General features: G+C 52.1%; 1 protein-coding gene across 15 annotated transcripts in view; it reads left to right on the top strand.

Moving 5' to 3' along the window:
- DGKZ (diacylglycerol kinase zeta) overlaps nucleotides 1-16,849 on the top strand; it is a 731,702-nt gene that overhangs the window by 489,441 nt on the left and 225,412 nt on the right. For all 15 annotated transcript variants that reach the window (XM_069221731.1, XM_069221725.1, XM_069221730.1 and 12 more), the window contains one exon: nucleotides 3,406-3,546. In XM_069221731.1, coding sequence (XP_069077832.1) covers nucleotides 3,406-3,546 — 141 coding nt within the window. The remainder of the gene's footprint in view (nucleotides 1-3,405; nucleotides 3,547-16,849) is intronic.

Here is a 16,849-nt window from a genome sequence, read left to right as displayed (position 1 = left end):
GCTCAGCTGTCAGGGTGAGGAGTGAGCTCAGCTGTCAGGGTTAGGAGTGAGCTCAACTGTCAGGGTGAGGAGTGAGCTCAGCTGTCAGGGTGAGGAATGGGCTCAGCTGTCAGGGTGAGGCGTGAGCTCAGCTGTCAGGGTGAGGCGTGAGCTCAGCTATCAGAGTTAGGAGTGAGCTCAGCTGTCAGGGTGAGGAGTGAGCTCAGCTGTCAGGATGAGGAGTGGGCTAATGTCAGGGTGAGGAGTGGGCTCAGCTGTCAGGGTGAGGAGTGAGCTCACCTGTCAGGGTGAGGAGTGAGCTCAGCTGTCAGGGTTAGGAGTGAGCTCAGCTGTCAGGGTTAGGAGTGAGCGCAGCTGTCAGGGTGAGGAGTGATCTCAGCTGTCAGGGTGAGGAATGGGCTCAGCTGTCAGGGTGAGGAGTGGGCTCAGCTGTCGGGGTGAGGAGTGAGCTCAGCTGTCGGGGTGAGGAGTGGGCTCATGGCAGGGTGAGGAGTGAGCTCAGCTGTCAGGGTGAGGAGTGAGCTCAGCTGTCAGGGTGAAGATTGAGCTCAGCTGTCAGGGTGAGGAGTGGGCTCAGGTGTCGGGGTGAGGAGTGGGCTCAGCTGTCAGGGTGAGTAGTGGGCTCAGCTGTCAGGGTGAGTAGTGGGCTCAGCTGTCAGGGTGAGGAGTGAGCTCAGCTGTCAGGGTGAGGAGTGAGCTCAGCTGTCAGGGTGAGGAGTGGGCTCAGCTGTCAGGGTGAGGAGTGGGCTCAGCTGTCAGGGTTAGGAGTGGGCTCAGCTGTCAGGGTGCAGAGTGGGCTCATGTCAGGGTGAGGCGTGAGCTCAGCTGTCAGGGTGAGGAGTGGGCTCATGTCAGGGTGAGGAGTGGGCTCAGCTGTCAGGGTGAGGAGTGGGCTCAGCTGTCAGGGTGAGGAGTGAGCTCAGCTGTCAGGGTGAGGAGTGAGCTCAGCTGTCAGGGTGAGGAGTGGGCTCAGCTGTCAGGGTGAGGAGTGAGCTCAGCTGTCAGGGTGAGGAGTGGGCTCAGCTGTCAGGGTGAGGAGTGAGCTCAGCTGTCTGGGTGAGGAGTGAGCTCAGCTGTCTGGGTGAGGAGTGAGCTCAGCTGTCAGGGTGAGGAGTGAGCTCAGCTGTCAGGGTGAGGAGTGAGCTCAGCTGTCAGGGTGAGGAGTGGGCTCAGCTGTCAGGGTTAGGGGTGGACTCAGCTGTCAAGGTGAGGAGTGAGCTCAGCTGTCAGGGTGAGAAGTGGGCTCAGCTTTCAGGGTGAGGAGTGGGCTCAGCTGTCAGGGTGAGGAGTGGGCTCAGCTGTCAGGGTGAGGAGTGGGCTCAGCTGTCAGGGTGAGGAGTGGGCTCAGCTGTCAGGGTTAGGAGTGGGCTCAGCTGTCAGGGTGAGGAGTGAGCTCAGCTGTCAGGCTGAGAAGTGGGCTCAGCTGTCAGGGTGAGAAGTGGGCTCAGCTGCCAGCATGAGGAGTGAGCTCAGCTGTCAGGGTGAGGAGTGGGCTCAGCTGTCAGGGTGAGGAGTGGGCTCAGCTGTCAGGGTTAGGGGTGGGCTCAGCTGTCAGGGTGAGGAGTGCGCTCATGTCAGGGTGAGGAGTGAGCTCAGCTGTCAGGGTGAGGAGTGGGCTCAGCTGTCAGGGTGAGGAGTGAGCTCAGCTGTCAGGGTTAGGGGTGGGCTCAGCTGTCAGCGTGAGGAGTGAGCTCAGATGTCAGGGTGAGGAGTGGGCTCATGTCAGGGTGAGGAGTGGGCTCAGCTGTCAGGGTGAGGAGTGAGCTTAGCTGTGAGGGTGAGGAGTGGGCTCAGCTGTCAGTGTGAGGAGTGGGCTCAGCTGTCAGGGTTAGGAGTGGGCTCAGCTGTCAGGGTGAGGAGTGGGCTCAGCTGTCAGGGTGAGGAGTGGGCTCAGCTGTCAGGGTGAGGAGTGGGCTCAGCTGTCAGGGTTAGGGGTGGGCTCAGCTGTCAGAGTGAGGAGTGCGCTCATGTCAGGGTGAGGAGTGAGCTCAGCTGTCAGGGTGAGGAGTGGGCTCAGCTGTCAGGGTGAGGAGTGAGCTCAGCTGTCAGGGTTAGGGGTGGGCTCAGCTGTCAGGGTGAGGAGTGCGCTCAGCTGTCAGGGTGAGGAGTTAGCTCAGCTGTAAGGGTGAGGAGTGAGCTCAGCTTTCAGGGTTAGGATTGGGCTCAGCTGTCAGGGTTAGGGGTGGGCTCAGCTGTCTGGGTGAGGAGTGGGCTCAGCTGTCAGCGTGAGGAGTGAGCTCAGATGTCAGGGTGAGGAGTGGGCTCATGTCAGGGTGAGGAGTGGGCTCAGCTGTCAGGGTGAGGAGTGAGCTTAGCTGTGAGGGTGAGGAGTGGGCTCAGCTGTCAGGGTGAGGAGTGGGCTCAGCTGTCAGGGTTAGGAGTGGGCTCAGCTGTCAGGGTGAGGAGTGGGATCATGTCAGGGTGAGGAGCGGGCTCAGATGTCAGGGTGAGGAGTGGGCTCATGTCAGGGTGAGGAGTTAGCTCAGCTGTCAGGGTGAGGAGTGGGCTCAGCTGTCAGGGTTAGGAGTGGGCTCAGCTGTCAGGGTGAGGAGTGGGCTCATGTCAGGGTGAGGAGTGGGCTCATGTCAGGGTGAGGAGTGAGCTCAGCTGTCGGGGTGAGGGGTGGGCTCAGCTGTCAGGGTGAGGAGTGGGCTCAGCTGTCAGGGTGAGGAGTGAGCTCAGCTGTCAGGGTGAGGAGTGAGCTCAGCTGTCAGGGTGAGGAGTGAGCTCAGCTGTCAGGGTGAGGAGTGGGCTCAGCTGTCATGATTATGGGTGGGCTCAGCTGTCAGAGTGAGGAGTGAGCTCAGCTGTGAGGGTGAGGAGTGAGCTCAGCTGTCAGGGTGAGGAGTGAGCTCAGCTGTCAGGGTGAGGAGTGAGCTCAGCTGTCAGGGTGAGGAGTGGGCTCAGCTTTCAGGGTGAGGAGTGAGCTCAGCTGTCAGAGTGAGGAGTGGGCTCAGCTGTCAGGGTGGGGAGTGGGCTCAGCTGTCAGGGTGGGGAGTGGGCTCAGCTGTCAGGGTGAGGAGTGAGCTCAGCTGTCAGGGTGAGGAGTGGGTTCAGCTGTCGGTGAGGAGTGGGTTCAGCTGTCGGGTGAGGAGTGGGCTCATGTCAGGGTGACGAGTGGGCTTAGCCGTCAGGGTGATGAGTGGGCTCAGCTGCCAGCGTGAGGAGTGGGCTCAGCTGCCAGCGTGAGGAGTGGATTCAGCTGTCAGCACGAGGGGTCAGCTCAGCTTGTGCGCTAGACCTAAGGCCAGCTTACAGGAAGGTTGGAGGCAGCCGTGGGGGGCATGCATTGAGTTTAGCAGTAGGCGTCTCCTTGCCTTTTTTCATTGAGCCCCACCCTGTCAGCCACAGGACGTCTCCCCCTTTTCCTTTGGATCACCCTGTTGCCCTCCTCCTTTGCTGCAGGGTTACACCGATGAGCCAGTTTCCAAGATCTTGTCCCACGTGGAAGATGGGAACATCGTGCAGCTGGACCGCTGGAACCTGCAGGTGGAGCGGAACCTCAACGCCAGCCCCGAGGAGAGAGATGAGACGGCCACGGACAAGGTGAGCACCCCTTCTCTGCCGTCCTCTGTCACCTCCTCCTCTCATCCCCCTGGTGACTGTTCCTCTCATCCTTCCAGTGACACTTTCTCTCCTCCCTCCAGTAACCGTTCCCTCTCCTCCCTCCAGTAACCGTTCCCTCTCCTCCCTCCAGTGACACCTCTCTCCTCCCTCCATTGACTTCTCCTCCTATCCTTGTGACTTCTCTCCCTTTCATCTGTCCAGTTACCCTCCCTCCCTTCCCATTCAGTAACTCTTGTTTCTGATGGATACTACCTTATGACGCCTCACCTTGGGGCACATGTACGTACCATTTTTCCTGTTGCAAATGGCCTGATTCGCAGAATCGGACCGTTTGCGACAGGAAAAAAGCATTTTGCTATGTACAGAGCCTATTTTGCGATTCGGTAATCTGTTTACCGAATCGCAAAATAGTTTGCAAGTCGCAATTATGAAGGGGCGTTCCCTTACTAATTGCGAGTCGCAGCGCAATGTATCATTGTTTTGTCACCGTGAATGCGGTCACAAAAAAACAGTCGCAGTTATCACCAGTTTCACACTGGTGGTAACTCATTCTCAAACGGGAATGGGTCCCCCTGGGACCCCCTCCCCTTTGTGAATGGCAGCGAAAATATTTTTTCAGAGCAGGCAGTGCTCCTACAGACCACTTCCTACTCTGAAAAAATGAAAAGAAAACTTTTAATTTTTGATTTAAGGAAAACGGGCCTGTGAGGGCGGCCATTCCCAAAGGGGTCGCAAACTGCGACCGACCTCATGAATAATCATGAGGTAAGGCATGTGCAACCCCCTTGCGAGTCGCAGACACGGTCATTGACACTGTTGTACATCACAATTTGCGAGTCACAAAACCGGATCTTTGTACATGTGGCCCCTCGTGAATATTCCCCTGGCCTCAGACTGGATCTTGAAACTTGAAAGCTGTGCTGCTGTGTCGTACAGCTCCGATGTTCTTTTATTCTGGAAGTCACGACCAGAAGTGCATATAAGTGCCATGTGTGCTGAGGTAAATTCTCCCCCCCCCACACCTCCAGATGCAGTCCAGAGTTCTCTTCGTCTTTGGCAGAATATTTTGAACAAAATTATTTAATGAATAAGGTCAAATGTCACCCCTAAAACAAAAGGGTTTTAATCATGTAGGGACTGTAGCAAACAGATATCTGTGATGCACCCCCACAAAGTCTGTTTGTCTTTCTTAGGGGTCGGAGCATGACTACAGGGCCTGTGACGACTGCGCCCAAATGAATCTGAAGGCCACATGGGATAGTGAGGCCAAACTTTACGTCGCCAAACACTAGGCTCCATGCCATGACTGGGTGAGGTCAAAAGGAAGGTCCAGTTGCTGCTCCCGTAATCATTCCGAGGCAGATCTACATGGTAGTTGAAGGCTTTGGAAAAGTCCAAGAAAAAGTTCATAAAGTCAAAGAGCAAATCAGCCATTCCCCGCCACTCTCTGCCTCCAGAGCGAGTGCAAGAGCGTCAGCGGGTCTCACTTCCGATCTCCACGGGAGCAGATTCCGAATTTTGTCTTGTGTCCCCTGAATTCCCAGGTCCGTCCGTGATGCTGCAGCAAATAAATATCTTCACAGAAGCCAAGCTGTAGGTACTCGGCATTTCATCAGCTCCTCCTTGCGTGCCTCCAGCCCTAGGGATGTGCATGGGCCTTCCAGATGGACTTCCTCCGGCGGGACCATCTTGGCACCATCTCTTCCTTTGGACCAGCATTAGTTTCAGCAACGGCTCCAGTGCTATCACTTGAACCAGTTCCTTTCACATTACCGCCAGTGATGATGCCGGGGGGGGGCGGATGTGCACCCATAGTGCTATCTGACTCTGAGCAGAATCCACAGCGACCTCAGCCGAGATCACATCCAGCTCTGACTGGCACAGTCTCCTGTCAACTCTTTGGAGTCCTACACTTTGCCCTTACCAGATAATAGTGCCCAGACTTTACAAGATCTTTTCAGCACAGACCCAGAGAGAATGGTAACTATAATGAGGAGAACAACTGTGTTCCCCAATATGATGATGAAAACTGGTATGAAAAGGTTCGGGGTTCTCAGTAGCCTCCATACTTCCCCCCGGTACTGTCTTTGTGCTCTCTTCTCGTCCTGCTATGATGGAAAGTGCCACTTTCACTGTTGTGGTGCGAAGGGCGGCAGAAGAGCTATACTTACGGCTACCCACCACAGACGTAAAGACCTAATGCTTTGACTGAAGTACTCCTGGTCTGGCTCCCAGAGGGCCACTGTTACCATTTAATGAGTTCCTTACAGATACTTTTTGGGTACTTGGTTGAAACCTTGTTTAGGTTCTCCTGTTAACAGTCCGATTCTGCGTCACCGTCGCCCTGCACCAGGTGACCTAGCCTTTCTCATCAACACCCTACAAGAGAGAGGCTGGTGATGCAGGCGTCCACCAGTAAGATTAATCCCTACTACTTTGCCGGATCGCGAATCCAAACACATAGAGTCCTTTGGGAAGAGAATGTTCTCTCCCACCAGCCTCACCCTCAGATCTGTGAATTCCAGCTCTCTCCTGGGCCACTATTTTCATGCCTTTTGGGACACAGTGGCAAAAGTCTTGGCCGCTGGTCCAGGCAATCTTTGGGCATTCTTTACCTAGGCTGTTCAGGACGGTCATGATGCTGCAAAATTTTTCATTTGCTCTGGACTCAACATGACTGACTGCTTCGGGCTGACCAGTGGGTACTAGTGTGGCCCTTCGGCATCACACCTGGAGGAGGTCTACAGGCTTCTCAAGGGATGGTCAAGGATCCTTCATGGATCCCCCTAAAACAAATACATTTGATGTATGTTGTCTTTTTGGAGAAACAACAACCCTGCCTTGGAACGATTCAAAGTTAGAAGAGCCATAGCACCTCCTTGGTCCTTTCTGCTCCCATAACACAATTCGGGTGAACCCATTGTCAAGAGGCTCTGCACCTCTGGAGGTGGCTGAAACAACAGGGCATTTCCCTGGTGGTTCAACATCTGACGGGCTCTCTGAATGCCAGAGTGGACGAACTCAGCCAACAATGCTTTGTCAATCACGAATGGCCGTGACGCAAGGTCTCTTTCAGAAGTGGGTAGAGCCTTGGTTAGATCTGTTCGCTCCGCAGAGAACACGGAATGTCAGGAGTATTTCACATTGGAGTTTCCAAGGCGGAAATCGCTCAGCAACACTTTTTGTGTTGAGTGGAACTCAGGCCTCCTGTAAGCCTTTCTGCCTATACCACTTCCACCCAGATTTCATAAGAAGATCAAGAACAACTGGGCCCAAGTAATCCTTGTGGCTCCGGACTGGACAGTCTGGTGTTCTGAGCTACTGAGCATGGAATCGGTCCTCTGATCAGACTGCCCCTCCGGGAGGATCTTCTGTTGCAGCCGCAGGGGAGGGTTCTCCACCCGAACCTGTCCAGCCTCCGTCTTCTTGTGGGGAGGTTGAGTGATGGCAGTTGACAGGTTTTTGACCTTCCGCCTGAAGTCTGTAATGCAATCTTGGCAGCCAGGCGTCTGTCCACCAAAATGGTATATGCCTGTTGTTGGCGTTCTACCTTGTTCGTACCAAAGAGTTCTGGGTGGATGATCAACTCTTTGTTGGTTATGTGGGTGCGAAGAAAGGTCGGGCAGTGGAGTAGAGAACCATATCCAGATGAGACGTACTCTGCATTAAAATGTGCTGCGCACTGACTAAGAAGCAAACCCCTGAGGCTTTGCGTACTCATTCTACCAGAGCTGAAGCTGCGATCCCTGCGTTAGCATGCAGAGTTCCAGTGCTTGACATCTGTTAGGAGGCAACATGGGCATCTCCGCACACGTTTACCAAACACTACTGCCTGGACAATCCGCTCTGTAGGGACAGGCACTTTGCCTGATCGGTCCTGCGGGACTTTCTAGTATGATCTTAGTTTGCAGAACCATGTTGGGTGGGTAGCTATTCTAAGGTAAAGAATCTGCAACTGGATGTCTCCATCAGATGGGCAAGTTACTTCGGTAATGCCTTCTCTGGTAGTCAGTATCTAGTTGCATATTCTTACCGACCCTCCCATCATTCTTGTTCCGCAAACTGATTTCTAGGGACGGGGACTCCCTTTTAAGGCCCTAGTTTTGACACACCAGTGGTCAGTGTTCTTAATGGCTCTGTGCTTCTGGCGTGGAAAGTCGTGAAAGGAAACTGATGTTGGTGCACCAGGGTGGCACCTATATAGGACCCGGGACATCATATCTGGCGCAGATGATGCTGACAACAGAGGCAGAGCCGATCAACACCACCTAACAACGGGCAGAGGTTCTTCTTGAGAATAATCTCTGGACTCAGACTGATGCCTGGGGAAATTCTAAGGTAAGGAATCTGCAACTAGATATTGTTTACCAGATAAGGCGTTACCAAAGGGAAGTAACTTGTCCTTCAGCATGTTAACAATTCAGCCTTCGCTATTTAAATAGTTTGTTGCAATGATGTTTTCAAAAGGTTTGCAACATTTGTTTGTGTCAAAACCATTTGTGATGCCGCTATGGGGTGTGATTTTAGTCCTCAGCTTTTTGAGATGCACCACTTTTGAGCCACTGCAGTCTCGTCCTTAAAGACGTCTGACTTCAAAGACAATCTTTTTTATCACCTTTTCATGTCAGACAGGCTATCGCCCTTCTGGCATTCTGTGCTTCACCTCACCCCTCTGAGGAGGAAGAGAGACTCCATCGTTTGGACCCTAAGGAGGCACTAAGCTTTTATATCGATCCAACCAAGAAACATAGAGTGGCCGACCAGTTCTTTGTAGGGTTCTCCTGAGCAATGAAGGGCAAGGCAGGGCGAAAATGGACCAAGTCTTAATGGATTGTTCTCTGCATAAAGATCTGCTATGCACTGGCAAAGAAGCAGGCCCCAGAAGGCTTGTGCGCTCACTCCACGAGGGCCAAAGCTGCTACCACTGTGTTAGCACTTGAAGTGCCTGTCCTGAACATCTGTCAGGCGGCTGCATGGGTGTGGTTAAACATGTTTTCAAAGCACTAGTGCCTTGACAAACAGCTCCGTTGAGTCAGGCATTTTTGCTGTCTTGGTCCTGCTGGAGTTTTTGCCCTGAGCCAGTTCGTAGACCCTCTACCTGGGGAAGTACTACTATGATATCTATTCACTAGATGAGGAGTTTGCGGTTAGAAGTATTCATCAGAACAAGTTTACCTTCGGTAACAATCTTTCTGATGGATAGTCTATATTACTGCACATTACTCACCAACCCTCCTGTCTCTCTATTATGTATAGATGATACCTTTTCTGTTTAAATATGTTCCAAACAAGAGATCAGCACATTGGTCATGCAAATCTGCCGATGGGCTCTGCATCTTTTGCCGCATTCAGCTAGGGAGCAAGTCACGTCAGCACGCATCGGTGGTGTTTAAATGCAGCTTCACTTGTCCCTTCTGGATGGAACGCCGTTGGTGCAGAGCCGCACAGCACCACTTGCAGGAGTGCTGCTTTAACATTTCTGGATCCAGTCTGACGCCTGTGGGATACTCACAAGCTGGAGAATCTGCAGTGACTAGGGTATCCACCAGAAAGATTGTTACTGCAGGTAAGTAACTTCTCATCCTCCGATGACTCTTCCCTCTCTCTCTCTCATACCTCCGGTGACTCTCCCCTCCCCTTTCATGCCTCCAGTGATTCGTCCTGATCCTTCTCTGCCCTCCGCTGACTACCCCGCCCACTCCATCACATCACTCATCCCCCCACGTCTTTACGTTTGTAATGTTGAGATGCATGCCTTGCCGTGTTAATTCACATGTACAGGCTCGGTGCAGTGCGGTGTTGACCCGGATTCTTTGCTTTTTTGGGTAATTTCTATCTATTGAAGGTTTTCTATAGCAAGGATCATGTCTGTGCTGATGTCTCTGTGATGCAGGCATTGTATACAGGAAGTACAAGAGTACATTTTGTTGCAGTGATGCTGGTTACATTCCATTCAGGAGTGTAATGAATACATTCTAAAGGGGCATGGCGTTTTACTTTCAGATGTGAAAGGGATCCTGCAGTTCAATAATTTCGAGAAATTATCCACTGTACATTAACAGGAGACTTGTGTGAAGACCCTCTAGATAAATGCCATAAAGTTTGCAGCACTGTGCTCTGGAGAGTGGGGGCACTTTTCTGGCAGTCGTCATATTCCTCTGCTAACTCCCTGTGGAAGCCTGAGGCTTGGAGGCTTGTTTGTTTGTGGGGCTGGAGAGACCCTGCTTGGCAGCCTTGGGTGGAGTTATGAAGTCTCCTCTGGTCTCTCCAGCCTGTGCCATCTGGAGCAGACTAAGGGGGTCATTCCGACCCCGGCGGGCGCCGCCCGCCGGGTGGAGACCGCCAGAAGACCGCACCGCGGTCAAATGACCGCAGCGGTCATTCTGACTTTCCCGCTGGGCGGGCGGGCGACCGCCAAAAGGCCGCCCGTCCGCCCAGCGGGAAAGCCCCAGCAACGATGAAGCCGGCTCCGAATGGAGCCGGCGGAGTTGCTGGTGTGCGACGGGTGCAGTGGCAGCAGACACTGAAAATCAGAATGGGGCCCCCAGGGGCCCCACGACACCCGTTCCCGCCAGCCTCTTCCTGGCAGTGTAAACCGCCAGGAACAGGCTGGCGGGAAGGGGGTCGGAATCCCCATGGCGGCACTGCTTGCAGCGCCGCCGTGGAGGATTCCCTGGGGCAGGGGAAAACCAGCGGGAAACCGCCGGTTCCCCTTTTCTGACCATTGCTTTACCGCTGCGGTCAGAATTGCCCCAGAAGCACCGCCAGCCTGTTGGCGGTGCTTCCTCCGTCCCCGGCACTGGCAGTCCATGACCGCCAGGGTCGGAATGAGGCCCTAAGTGTGGGCAGAATTTGACTCTGCGGAATTCCACAGAATTGTATAAAAACTCTGATTCTGCAGAGTTCCACCAATGGGCAGAAATAGGCACATTGTGCTATTTGCGCTGTGATTTAGTGCTTGGAGGAAATTCCAAACTGAAAATTCAGTGCAAACAGCACCTTGCAGCACGCTAGAGGGTGCAGCTACTAGTGTTGATTTTGCTTCCGGTAGAGTAGATTTTCTACTTGAGCTGCAGCCTTCTGACCACAAACAGTTGCAACCATCTGAAACCACTTGTGTTGGAAAATATTTGCTGGTTGTCCTTCTACTGTCCAAAAATCACGCTAGTGGACACCAAATCTTGTTGGCGCTGGCCAACTTGTCTTTTTTGAGCCACGTGCAAGAAAAAATTCCTCCACTCGGCAATCTGTGTAATTTTGCCAAACTCTGCATCATAAGCGTAATGCAGTGTCTACAAAATTCCACCAGTTCCACCGGCGGAACAGAATATTTAGCCCACTCCTAGAGCAGATCCGTTTCCTTTAGAGGGTGCCAGTGAGTCCAAGGCGACTTCTTCGTAGATGGTGTTTCATCCTTCTTCTGAAGGTGGATGGTGTTTGGTAGATGATGTCTGCTTAAAGGAACCTTCTGTTCATGGTGGAGTCCGACATGCATTGGCCCGGTCTACTGAATGTTATCCTGTAGTCTTTGCACTGTGCCAAAGAAGGACTGATGCTCAGATTTTGATTTTTAGAACATATCACCATTTACTGCATAAAGGTATCTTTGTTCCTTCAGTTTCTGCTTTCTCCGGGGAGAAATGGGACAGTGTTTTTAACAAAGAACAGACGTATGCGCTCCGGGTCAGTCCTGGATAACCTTATGGCGAATTCTGGCCCATTTTGGGTCTGAAGTCAAAAAGAATGACCGGTCTTGGCATCGGCACGCTTGGGCCAACTGTCCTCCCAGAGTGAGTACTTGAGAAGCACCCTGCCACCTGGACCGATGGCCACCCAAGCAGACACCTGCTGTCCTGATAGTCCAGCAGAGAAATCCAGCAGGCTGTCAGGTACCTGTGACTCTCAGCCGCTGGTCACCTTGAGGAGTGCCTAGAGGAGTCCAGCAGGCTGTGTAGATACCGGTGATCCTCAGCAGATAGCCGCGGTGCAGAGTGCCCAAAGGTGTCCAACATGATGTCCAGGTACCAGTGACCCTCAGTCGTTGGCCAAGGTACCAAGTGCGCCGAGGAGTCCAGCAGGCTGTGTAGATACCGGTGACCCTCAGCAGATATCCACGGTGCAGAGGGCGCAGAGGTGTGAAACGGGCTGTCCAGGTACCTATGAACCTCAGCCGCTGGCCACAGTGTAGAGTGCTCAGAAGAGTCCAGCAGGCTGTGTAGATACCGGTGACCCTCAGCAGATATCCACGGTGCAGAGGGCGCAGAGGTGTCCAACGGGCTGTCCAGGTACCGGTGACTCTCAGCCGTTGGCCACGGTGCCCGGAGCGCAGAGGAGTCCAGCAGGCACCAGTGACCCTCAGATTATAGCCAGGGTGCAGAGTGCGCCGAGGAGTCCAGCAGGATGTCCAGGTTCCAGTGGCCCTCAGCCACTGGTCACGGTGTTGAGACAGAACGAGCTGTACTGAGCTCCACCCAGGGTCGGCCCTAGGATTTCTGGGCCCTGCACAGAAAGTGCAAAGGCAAGGGCCCTCTAATTTGCATATGTCTTGATATGACATAACTTCACCGTTCATCCTCATTGGCATCACTTAAGCAAAGTGTCTCTGGTAGAAATATCAATGGAAAGTCACAAGTGCTGCGTCATTAACCATTTTTTCCATTCCAACCTCCCTGCCTAGCGCTAAGAAGCTTACAGTGAGTGCTTTAAATGGGCGAGTACTGTCCGGTACTGAGTACCCGCACTCCTCGGCACTGCTGTAGTGAATTTAATACGATCACATCAAAGACAATTCCCAATGTGGTACCTCCTCTGGAAAAGACACTAGTCTGGTGTGTGTAATGACTTGAACCACACCAGACAATCCCGGACGCCGTCACGGAGAACGTAAATCCCGCACCTCTCTGGAATGAGGCGCAACGTCCAGCGCTCAATGACTTGAGTCAGTCTAGACAATCCAGTCACAAAAGGAACTTCATTTCCTTACCTCACTGGGATGATTTACCACGTCTGGTACGCAATGACTTTATTTGCACCAGACTCCCTGGTCACACACTTTGACACAACTTCAGCCGTGCCATACGAGGCAGAGTATAGCACAACTCCGGTTGCACGGCCGCCAGCGAGGGTCAGCACCTATGATTAGGGGCAAAGCACGCAATGCATATGCAGCCGAAGGGGAACACGAGACAAATGCAATGCACTCAACAACAGTGGACCAGGCGGAGTCCCGCACTGGTCCCCACAATGAAGGGCCACTTACCTGTGGGCAGTATATATATATATATATATATATCACCTGGAATACTGGTTCAAACCAGAAGCTTTTACATTTTGAAGACTCATTACGGCCCTATTCAGGCCTCGAAAATTCTACTCGCCCACTCGCTATGGCGAGCTATATTTTATCAGGTATATATTTTAACAGGATTAAAACAAATCAGAACAGTTTACTCGGGGCTGTGCAAAGAATAAATATGTTTTCTAAAACCCGATTTTCACAGATTAATACATTATATAGTTTTATCAGTAAAGCTGCAAGTTAGTGGGAAAGTTTTGGGACATTTCTTGGAGATGTTCTGTCTGTCAATGGCAGTGTGCAACCACAGCATGCTTTAGTAATATATTTATTAAAAGAGCAGTGTTTCTAGGTTTATGTTTAAACAGTCAATTAGTAAACTAAGAGGAATGTAATGGATCACGTGTCGCCTATATGTGGGCTAGATTATTTTTATACATAGAGCAAACGTTTGGTCTATCTATTTAATCAAACAGAGAAGTTTTTTTGTGCAGCAGAAATGCTGAGCTCACATATTTGAAGGTGCACTCGTGAGAATGAAGAAAAAGGCGACTCTGGAAACTAGGATATCTGCCTAGGATCACACAATTTTAGATAGGTCAGGTACATTACAGTTATGGTCGAGTAGATTATTCAAGTTACTCGACCTGCTATTTGCGATCTCCCACATCAGGGCCAATTAACTCCCGCTCTCTAGTTGGGGTAGCTGCCTGTCATTCCATCACCGTCTGATATCCAGACGACCTACCAGTTCTTCCTTCTTACCTAGCTTTTAATGGAAGCCGAGGAATACCCGTCCCACCTCTATATCGTCCTCTGTCTCCACAATACATTTAATCGGGTTTCTCTCTCTCCTTTGCTTTTATGTGCCACTATTTCACCACTTCTTTTTCTCTGTGTTCATAGTGAACTGTGCTCTGTGTTCATTGTGATGTTGCTCATTGAGCTTCCATCGAACTTTCCACCTTTGATCGAATCTCTTTTTTAAATTCTTAACACTTTTTTAAAGTCTCAGCCACAGATTTTGTTCTGTGCACCAAATGTTCTATTTCTTGAGTCCTCTTCAGAAGCCATTGGGCAAGGGACCTTTTTCTTTACAATGATGTTCTTCACCCATTTAGTTGTCATATCAGAGCTCACAAGAAAGCCTCGTGCGCATCCCTTACCGCAGTTCGTGCACAGCCAAGGACTTCAGTTCTTCGCCTCCTAGTAATCCACCATCCAGCATCCATCCAGGCCCCGTGCACTGATCTGGAATGGGTGGCTCTGCCACACTGCAGAGAGGTCTGATAAGCGCGCGGGATATATTTTATCCCCTTTGTACGCCAGCTCGTGCTCTCCAGGTATCAGATAATCCTGTATCCTCATCATATCTCTGTCATCATATCTCTGTGGGACGCTCAGGTGACTTGTCCAACTCATCATTAAACAAATGTTGGAATTTCCTCCTAAAGCTGTGGGCGGGACCTGCAAGTTGACGAGGAGAGAGTTTCAGAGTCTGGGTCGCCTATTTTGGGGCGTCATATCCGGCGCGGACCCTACTGACGGTGTCTGTTGTAACCTTGGCAAACCCATCAGCCAGCATTAGTTACTTTTGTATGTAATATGTTCATATCAGCATACTTCTCACAGGCAGCCTGTGGTCTCTACAGGATGCTGGTAACTACCTGGCAGTCTCTTCCCACAGCAGCACACAGAGGCAGCCTGTGATCTCTACTGACTGCTTGTAAATACCTGGCAGTCTCTTCACACAGGTGCACACAGAGCCAACCTGCAGCCTGTGGTCTACTGACTACTTGTAACTGCCTGGTAGTCTCTTGACCCAGCACCACATAGAGCCAGCCTGCAGCCCGTGGTCTCTACATACTGCTTGTAAATGCCAGGCAGTCTCTTCACACAGCAGCACACAGAGCCAGCCTCTAATCTGTACTGACTGCTTGTAACTGCCTGGCAGTCTATTCACACAGCAACGCACAGAGCCTGCATGCAGCCAGTGGTCTCTACTGACTGCTTGTAAATGCCAGGTAGTCTTTTTGCCCTGGCAGCACACACAGCCAGCTCGTGGTCTCTAGTGACTGCTAGTAAATGCCTGGCAGTCTCTTGGCCCAGCAGCAAACAGAGCCAGCCCGTGGTCTCTAGTGACTGCTAGTACATGCCTGACAGTCTCTTGGCCCAGCAGCAAACAGAACCAGCCCGTGGTCTCTAGTGACTGCTAGTAAATGCCTGGCAGTCTCTTGGCCCAGCAGCACACAGAGCCAGCCCGTGGTCTCTACTGACTGCTAGTAAATGCCTGGCAGTCTCTTGGCTCAGCAGCAAACAGAGCCAGCCCGTGGTCTCTAGTGACTGCTAGTAAATGCCTGGCAGTCTCTTGGCCCAGCAGCAAACAGAGCCAGCCCGTTGTCTCTACAGACTTCTAGTAAATGCCTGGCAGTCTCTTGGCCCAGCAGCACACAGAGCCAGCCCGTGGTCTCTAGTGACTGCTAGTAAATGCCTGGCAGTCTCTTGGCCCAGCAGCACACAGAGCCAGCCCGTGGTCTCTACTGACTGCTAGTAAATGCCTGGCAGTCTCTTGGCCCAGCAGCACACAGAGCTAGTAACTGCAGGACAGTGTCTTGCACACACAGCCAGCTTTCAGAGGCTGCTGGTAATCTGCACAACACCTGTATGGACCCAGCAGTACTCACCTCCCACGTACTCACATCTTACTGCAGGCCCTCAGCACAGGGGGCTTGGAAGGCTGCGGCTCCTGGAAGCTCGTGGCAGGGAGTGACCTCCAGCTCTAGAAAACACGCCCTCACTTGGAAACAAATATTACCACAGAGGAGCAACGTTGCCCTCTGGTGGCCGAAGTGTGTAATGCACGAACAACTACAACTGAGCTAGTTTGGTAACTTTGAACTAAACTACACCTCCTCTTTCACTACTTGCAGCAGTCACTGGGGTAATTGAGGTCATACTTCTACCCCTCAGCTTCCGGTGTGGTATCAAGGCACACAGAGCTTCTTGAAATATGAAACATCCCTGGATCCTTCTACCTCTCCACGCCGGGGGGTCACTGATGCCATGAATGTGAGTAATGGTCCATGGGGACCTTTCAAAAGGCAACTAGAATTTTCTGCCAGGAAACCGATCTTTCACCAGCCCCAAATCAGCCACTTGGAGGTGAGAAGGTTTGGTTCTGCGGCGCCAACTGGCTTGGGGCGTTGGACCATTGGGGTTAGAACACACTGACTGTGCACTGAAGCAGGAACCCGCTCAGGGTGGTGCGGTATGGACTCCAGCACCGCTCTCCCTATGAGCCGGTGCCCAGGGGCTTGCCCCGTTGTGGAGTGTGGGGTCGGTCTGTTCTCACAGGGGAACAAATAGGTGGCCCATTCAAGGGGTTGTTAAGTTGCGTGTGAAATTTGCAATGATTTCCACCTCTGGATATTTCGAGTAGTCATCGATGATCACCATTGCATACCTTCTATCTGGCAGACTTAAGAAATCGAGGCCGGCACACACCCAGGGCTCTTGAGGTCCACGTTCAGTTATCACGGGTGCAGGAGCTGGGGAATCTGCCAGTGGACTGGCACTACAGACAGGATCTCACGAGCATCTCTACCTGGTCATCCATGAGCAGGAAACTCACCTTAGTGCGCAATCGATTCTTCGTCTTGACTATTTCTTCATGGCCAGCTTGAGCAAGTTGCACAACTTGAGGTTTAAGGTTAGCAGCGATTACCAGCCGATGTCCCTAAAGGAGACAGGCATCTGGATCAACAGCAAGTTTGTTACGAATGTTGTAAAGACTCTCCAAGATGCAGTGGCCCTCTGGGGCTTTCTGGGCCCACTTCCCTTTGACCCGCTGCCATCTGTTGTTCAGGACTGCATGTAGCGCTTGTTGCAGGCACTGGTCTTCCGCAGTGGTTTGGCGGATCTGTTCCATCGAAACCAACAGAGGTCGAGACCTATCCACTATGTACAAACATATTCCTCTGTCTCGGT

The sequence above is a fragment of the Pleurodeles waltl genome, chromosome 3_1 (assembly GCF_031143425.1).
Source record: "Pleurodeles waltl isolate 20211129_DDA chromosome 3_1, aPleWal1.hap1.20221129, whole genome shotgun sequence".
Lineage (NCBI taxonomy): Eukaryota > Metazoa > Chordata > Amphibia > Caudata > Salamandridae > Pleurodeles > Pleurodeles waltl.
This window is presented reverse-complemented; position numbering and strand designations above follow the sequence as displayed.